General features: G+C 40.3%; 1 protein-coding gene across 1 annotated transcript; it reads left to right on the forward strand.

Moving 5' to 3' along the window:
- The first annotated feature begins 4954 nt into the window (after nucleotides 1-4954).
- Nucleotides 4955-5890, forward strand: LOC102960580 (putative olfactory receptor 2B8). The gene has a single exon (XM_007092693.2). The coding sequence runs from the start codon at nucleotides 4955-4957 to the stop codon at nucleotides 5888-5890; it is 936 nt and encodes a 311-aa protein (XP_007092755.1).
- The last annotated feature ends 2415 nt before the right edge of the window (nucleotides 5891-8305 follow it).

An 8305-nucleotide genomic window follows, 5' to 3' on the forward strand; every position in this document is an offset into this window, starting at 1 on the left:
ACTGAGAACAAACTGAGAGCTGATGGGGGGTGGGAGGGAGGGGAAGGTGGGTGATGGATATTGAGGAGGGCACCTTTTGGGATGAGCACTGGGTGTTGTATGGAAACCAATTTGACAATAAATTAAAAAAATAAAATGGATCAATATAAAAAATTAAAAAATAAATGGATCCATATAAAACAAAAAAACATGTCCCCATTAAACTGGTATTTTTAAGCATCTGTGGGTCAAAAGGGAAGCACTGTCATTCAACGGTGGTGTTTTCAGTGTCTCTCTGATTGATTTTTACTTGTTTTACTACCATAACAGCAACAGCAACTACAAGGAAGAAGAAGAAAAACCTGGTGTAGCTTTCACAGATACAATCCTTTAGTTCCAGAGGCAATGTTGCCGAAATGTTTATTTGCAGAACTAGTAGTGAGATGTTGAATGTAACTGAATTCTTCGAATAAGTGTATTCTAGGTCATAAATCCTTATATCTGAATGCATTTTGGAGATTCTGTTGTACTATGTTTTAAAACACGTAAGATGTGTGCAAATCCAGTGGTGTGCAATCACGAGGTACGTATTTCTAAGAACGTCTCTCCCTCTCTGCTCCTCTTTCTGATGGCTCTACCTCTTTTCCCTCATCCCCATTTCCTCTAAGTTGTACGTCTTCTAGTTTGATTTCACGAATAGAATTTCATGATTCATCACCTACTTATAACTTATAACCCAGTGCTCATCCCATGTCCCCTCCTTTATGCCCATCACCCGTCTAGCCATCCCCTGCCCACCTCCCATTCCTGCAACCCTCAGTTTGCTCTCTGTATTTTAAGTCACTTATGGTTTGCCCCCCTCTCTGTTTTTATCTTAGTTTTCCTTCCTATGTTCATCCGTTGTGTTCCTTAAATTCCACATATGAGTGAAATCATACTATTTTTCTTTGACCAACTTATTGTGCTTAGCATAATGCCCTCTATTTCTATCCGTGTTCTTGCATATGGCAAGATTTCATTCTTGTTGATCTCCGAGTAATATTCCATTGTATATATATATTCCACATCTCCTTTATCCACTCATCAGCTGGTGGACATTTGGGCTCTCTCTACACTTTGGCTATTGTCGATAGTGCTGCTATCCACATTGGGGTGCTTGTGCCCCTTGGAATCGGCACTTTTGGAGAGCATTTGGATAAATGCCCTCATAAGGTAATTCTATTTTTAATTTTTTGAGGAATCTCCAATTGTTTTCCAGAGTGGCTGCAAACAGTTTGCATTTCCTCCAGCGGTGCAAAAGAGTTCCTCTTCCTCCACATCGTCGCCAACATCTGTTGTTGCCTGAGTTGTTAATTTTAGCCATTCTCACGGTCGTGAGATGTATCTCATTGTGGATTGGATTTGTACTTCCCTGATGGTGTGTGATGTTGAGCATCTTTTCATGTGTCTCTGAGCCATATGGATGTCTTCCTTAGAAAAGCTTCTATTCCTGTCTTCTGCCCGTTTCTTCACTGGATCATTTGATTTTGGAATGTTGAGTTTCCTACGTTCTTTATAGATTTTGGATACTAACCCTTTATCTGATCTGTCATTTGTAAATATCTTCTCCCATTCCATCTGTTGCCTTTTAGTTTTGCTGATTGTTTCCTTTGCTGTGCAGGATCTTTTTGTCTTGATGAGGTCCCAATAGTTCATTTTTGCTTTGGTTTCCCTTGCCTCTGGAGACATGTCCAGAAAGAAGTTGCTGTGGCCAAGATCAGAGAGGTTTTGCCTGCTTTCTCCTTGAGGATTTTGATGGCTTCCTGTCTTAAGCATAGGTCTTTCATCCATTTAGAGTTCATTTTTGTGTATGGTGTAAGAAAGTGGTCCAGTTTCATTTTTCTGCATGTCTAGTTTTCCCAACACCATTTGCTGAAGAGACTGTCTTTATTCCATTGGATCTTCTTTCCCGCTTTGTCAAAGATTAGGTGGCCATACCTAATGGTTTGTGGGTCCCTTTCTGGGTTCTTTCTTCTGTTCCGTGGATATATGTGTTTGTATTTATGCCAGTGCCATACAGTCTTGTTGAATACAGTTTGGTAATACAGCTCAGGGTCCAGAATTGTGATGCTTCCACTTTTGGGTTTTTTTTTTCCAACATGACTCTGGCAACTCAGGGTGTTTGTGGTTCTATACAAATTTTAGAATTGTCTGTTCTAGTTCTGTCAGGAATACTGGTGTTATTTGAGAGGGATTGCATTAAATGTGTAGGTTTCTTTGGGTAGTATCGACATTTTAGTGATATTTGTTCTTCCTACCCAGGAGCCTAGAATATTTTTCCATTTCTTTGTGTCTTCTTCAATTTTGTTCATAAGCTTTCTACAGTTTTCAGCATATAGATCTTTCACCTCTTTGGTTAGGTTTATTCTTAGGTATTTTAAGGGGTTTGGTGCAATTGTAAATAACATTTACTTCTTTATTTCTCTTTCTGCTCCTTCATTATTGGTGTATAGAAATGCGACCGATTTCCGTACATTGATTTTATATCCTGTGACTTTGCTGAACTCATGTATCAGTTCTAGCCGTTTTTTGGTGGAATCTGTTGGGTTTTCCATGTAGACTATCATGTCATCTGCGATGAGTAAACTCTTGACTTCCTCCTTGCCTATTTGAATGCCCTTTATTTCTTTTTGTTGTCTGATTTCTGAGGCTAGGACTTCCAATACTATGCTGAATAAGAGTGGAGAGAGTGGACATCCCCACCGTGTTCCTGACCTTAGGGGAAAAGCCCTCAGTTTCTCCCCATTGGGGATCATATTAACTGTGGGTTTTTTGCATATGGCCTCTATGATCTTGAGGTCTATTCCTTCTATCCTTACTTTCTTGAGGGTTTTTACAAGAAAGGATACTCTACATTGTCAAATGCTTTTTCTGCATGTATTGAGAAGATCATAGGGTTCTTATCCTTCTTGTATTAATGTGATGTATCACATTGATTGATTTGTGGACATTGAACCAGCCCTGCATCCCAGGTTTAAATCCCACGTGATCGTGGTGCAGAATTCTTTTAATGTATTGTTGGATCCAGTTTGCTGGTATCTTTTTGAGAATTTTTGCATCCATGTTCATTGGGGAAGTTGGTCTGTAATTCTCCTTTTTAGTGGGGCCTTTATCTGGTTTTGGAATCAAGGTACTGCTTACCGCATAGAATGAGTTTGGAAGTTTTCCTTCCATTTCTATTTTTTGGGGAAGCTTCAAAAAAGTAGGTGTTAACTCTTCATTAAATGTTTGCTAGAATTCCCTAGGAAAGCCATCCCACCCTAGACTTGTTTGGGGAGATTTTTGATTACTGATTCAATTGTTTTACAGATTATGGGTGTGTTCACATTTTCTATTTCCTCCTGGTTCAGTTTGGTAGTTGATAGGTTCCTAGGAATTTGTCCATTTCTTCCACATTGCCCATTTTATTGGGGTATAATTGCTCATCATATTCTCTTATTATTGTTTGTATTTATGCTGTGTTGGTTGTGACCTCTCCTCTTTCATTCATGATTTAGTTGAGTCCTTTCCTTTTTTTTTCCCTCAGTCTGTCTAGGGGCTTATTGATTTCATTAATTCTTTCACATAACGAGGTCCTCATCTCATTGATCTGTTCTACTGGTTTTCTTATTTTGATATCATCGATTTCTGCCCTCATCTTTATTATTTCCTGTCTTCTGGTGGTTTGAGGCTTTATTTTCTGTTCTTCTTCCAACTCGCTTAGGTGTAAGATTAGGTTGTGTATTTGAGGTCTTTCTTCCTTCTTTAGGAAGGCCTAGATTGCTATATACTCCCTCTTATGACCACCCTTGCTGCATCCCAGAAGATTGGACAGTCATGTTTTCACTTTCATTGTGTTCCATATACTTTTTAATCTCCTCCTTAAATTCTTGGTTACCCCTTTCATTCTTTAGTAGGATGTTCTTTAATCCCCAAGTATGCTTGGTCTTTGCAAATTTTTCCTTCTGGTTGGTTTCAAGTTTCATAGCATTGTACTTTGAAAATATGTATGGTATGATCTTGATATTTTTGTGCTTGTTGAGGGCTGATGTGACCCAGCATCTGATCCATTCCAGAGAATGATTCATGTGCACTGGAGAAGAATGCATATTCTGCTGCTATAGGATGAAATGTTCTGAACATATCTGTTAACTCCATCTGGTCCAGTGTGTCACTCAAAGCCATTGTTTCCTTGTTGATGTTATGCTTAGATGATGTCCTTTGCTGTAATTGGGGTACTGAAGTCCCCTAGTATTATGACATTATTATCAATGAGTTTCTTTTTGTTTGTGATTAAGTGATTTCTATATTTGGGTGTCTAATGTTGGGGGCATAAATATTTACAATCGTTAGGTCGTCGTGATGGATAGACCCCTTAATTATAATATAATGCCCTTCTTTCATCCCTTGTGACAGTCTTTGTTTTAAAATCTAGTTTGTCTGATACAAGTATGTCTATTCCAGCTTTCTTTTGACATCCAGTAGCATGATAGATGGTTCTCCATCCCCTTCCTTTCAATTCGTAGATGTCTTTAGATGTAAAATGAGTCTTTGTAAGCAGCGTATGATGGGACTTGTTTTCTTATCCATTCTGATACCCTATGTCTTTTCATTGGAGAATTCACTCCATTTACATTTAGTGAGATGTATGTACATTTTACACTACTAGTAAGCACAGACTGAAAGACTGTATTTCCTATGACTGATACAAACACAGGCCCATTATTTGATTTTTTTTATCTTAAAAACTAATGATTTACTTTTTGTGACAATGTGGAGCTAAATTGATAAAACTATGGAAATTTCATGGGTACATCATTTATTCAAATAGTTTTGATAAAATGTCATGGCCATGTCTTTTTATATGATCAATATACCCCCACCAACAGTTTTTTTTTTAGATATTGTATAAATTGCTAAATGCTTGGTCTTGACAGGAAGCATGTAGTGAGAAAGAATGGACCAGAAAAATGGAAGTTCTTTCACTGGCTTTATCCTGCTGGGTTTCTCTGACCGGCCTCAGCTGGAGCGAGTCCTCTTTGTGGTTCTTCTGATCTTCTATCTGTTCACCCTGCTGGGAAACACAAGCATCATTGCATTGTCCCGGCTGGACCCACACCTGCAGACTCCCATGTACTTTTTCCTGTCCAACCTAAGCTTTCTGGACCTGTGTTACACGACCAGCACTGTTCCTCAACTGCTGGTTCATCTCAGGGGACCAGACAAGTCTATCTCCTTCACTGGATGTGTAGCTCAGCTGTTCATCGCTCTAGGGTTGGGAGGCACAGAATGTATTCTGTTAGGGGTGATGGCATTTGACCACTACGCAGCCATCTGTATGCCCCTGCACTACACAGTGATCATGCACCCCCGCCTCTGTGCCCTGTTGGCTTCTGCATCATGGTTCATTGGTTTTGTCAACTCCTCATTGCAGATGGTGCTCCCCTTCCTTGTACCACTATGTGGGAGAAATAAAATAGAGCACTTCTTTTGTGAGGTCACCCCACTGCTCAAGCTTGCCTGTGTTGACACCACTGTGAATGAGTCTGAGCTCTTTGTCAGTGTGATCATTCTCCTCATACCTGTGGCATTAATCACGTTCTCCTATGGTCAGATTGTCAAGGCAGTGTTAAGAATAAAGTCAGCTTCAGGGCAGAGGAAAGCTTTTGGGACATGTGGGTCCCACCTCACAGTGGTCTCCCTGTTCTATGGCACAGGCATCTACATTTACCTTCAGCCCAGCAACAACTACTCCCAGGATCAGGGCAAGTTCATTTCTCTCTTCTACACCATCGTCACCCCTAAGGTCAACCCCTTCATATATACCCTGCGGAACAAGGATGTGACAGGAGCAATGAGGAAGGTGTTGTGCAGGGGCTATGACTCCAGATGACTGAGGGGAAGACCCTTTCATGGAAGACTTTGAATGCCAGAGTCTTTATGATTTCTGTGTCCTCAACATTTCCCCTGACAACTCTCAAGGGAACGTTCTTAATTTCTTCTTTTATGCAAGTGAGTGTTCAAACTCTAAGTTCATGGACGCCTTCGGAGATGCTGAGTTAGTGTACCTAGACCATCTGCAGCATATTAATATTGTAAAAAGTTCCACATGATTTTCTTAGTTCACCCCCATTTGGGAACACTATTCCGTTTCTAATTGCAAGACAGTGACACACACACCATGAAAGCGTACCAATATAAGAATAAAAACCACCAGAACACGGTATTCAATATTTATATTGCAGCACATTCCAGGAATTGCTGGAGGCTATTGCTTCTTCTCGCAGTCAGATCACTGCTCTGTTACAACGTCTGTGGCCTGACTGGATCACATCTTTTTCCCTGAAGTAGGAGGACAACTGTGGGAAAAACAAATTTTAGTTGAGAGAAAACATGCCAACATCTATCCTGATAGAGCTATTCAGATATCAAGCCATGGTGTAATGTTGCCATTGTGATACTGTTTTCCTTTTGAAACACAATTCTTTGTTTTTCAAAAAAATTTTATCTTTAGAATTGCTTTTTATTATTTTAGTTTTCAGTTAAATTTTTATTGTTAAAATTATTAATGGAATAATATTTATTTTTATTGTTTTATAATTTTTTTATTGTTTTATTTATTAATTATTGTTAAAATTATTAATGGAATGCCATTAGAGTTAACCTAAAGTGTTATATTCCTTTCTGGTGTACAATATAGTGATTCCACATTTCCATCATCACGTGTACTCTCTTTAATCTCCACCACCTATTTAAACCCATCCCCCCAGGCCCTCCCCTGTGGCACCAGTGACCCCAAAGATGGGAAGGGAGATTCTCAGTTACATTTGTCCCTACCTTCGTAGCCCTGTCCTGGCCTTAGGGCTGTCACACGTTAGCATAACGGCAGGGTGTGCAGTGTAGGGTGACTGCACTCTGAACACGCCCTCTGCATCCTGCTAAACTCACTCCTGGGTCAGTCATCAGAGTGCAGTCAGCCCAGTAAGACCCTCCTGTACCTCCTAGTCTGCACATTTCGCAGCTACTGTTTGCCAGAGTCCTGCTCTGACCAGGCTCACGGAGGAGGAAGGAACAGGTCACAGACCCCTCGCAACTCCACACTTTGCATGTGACTGCTTTTTGGATGCTTGTTTTGTGGCACAGGTGAGATTTCTTTCACTTTGTGGTGTTGTGGCATGTTTGAGATCTGATGGTGCAGACTGGGAACCACTTTGCGTGGATACGTGGTTCACTGGGAAGGGGGGCTGGGTGTAAATGCAGAAAAGAGAGGGTAAATGACTGGTGATCAGAGGATCAGGGGAAGAGGTCCCTGAGGTGACCTTAGGGACAGGACACTGGTTTTGGTTAGGAGACATTTCCTTTCTTCCCCAAGGTTCTTCCAGCTGTTTTGGAATTAAAGTGACATGAGGAAGTAAAAGGAGAAAAACACCCAGAATTTTAGTACCTGATGAATCTTGAACCACTCAAGAGCTCCATGGAACAGACTCACCCCATTTTGATGTCATTATACATACACACAAGGTAAACATTTAGAAATGCCATCTTTCGGTGTCTGCATTGAAATTTGGATCACAAATGAGAGGGCTGCGTTTGTAGATGGGATAATGAAAGAACATGTTCATTTAGCAACTTTGTAGGGAGATTTTTGTATTAAATAGCTATAAAAATAGGACCTTAGGAGAGGAAGTTTAAGTGTGACAAAAGAAATGAATGATATCTCTTGTGGTTATTTATTTTGTCTTCGATAAACTAAGATACGACAGATGCAGAACACTCAGCAAACTTAAGAAGTACAAATGTAAATATATATATAATGAAATTATTGCCACCATTGTGTTAGCTAACACCTCTATCGCATTACATTATTACCTGCCATAGACTCTAAGTCTCAAGTTCTCTTTTGGCTAGCAAAAGAGAGGATGCAAGATTAAAAGGAGAGATGGCTGATGTCTGGGGAAAAGGACAAGAGCCCTGAATAAGGGTCCTTGCCCCATATTTGTTCAGATCAGAAGACTTACAAATGTGATGGGCATGTACAAAGAGACAAAGGAACTGTGAACACTAACTTGAGGATGTGAGGGGGAAAAGGGGGTCTTGAAGATACACGGTGTTTGGGGTTTGGGTCAATATAAAACAAAATCCAGGCACCAGGCAGATAGATAGATGGTTGTTAACAGCAGACAGGAGGCGCCGTGCCTGTTTATCTTTGCCAGCCTAGGGGATGAGACAAATAGGGGGAATAACCTCAGGGTTGACAAGACACCTTTTCTTTTGTTAACCATCTCCATTCCAGGCTGCTTTGCCTGCA

This window comes from Panthera tigris, chromosome B2 (assembly GCF_018350195.1).
Source record: "Panthera tigris isolate Pti1 chromosome B2, P.tigris_Pti1_mat1.1, whole genome shotgun sequence".
NCBI classification, from domain to species: domain Eukaryota; kingdom Metazoa; phylum Chordata; class Mammalia; order Carnivora; family Felidae; genus Panthera; species Panthera tigris.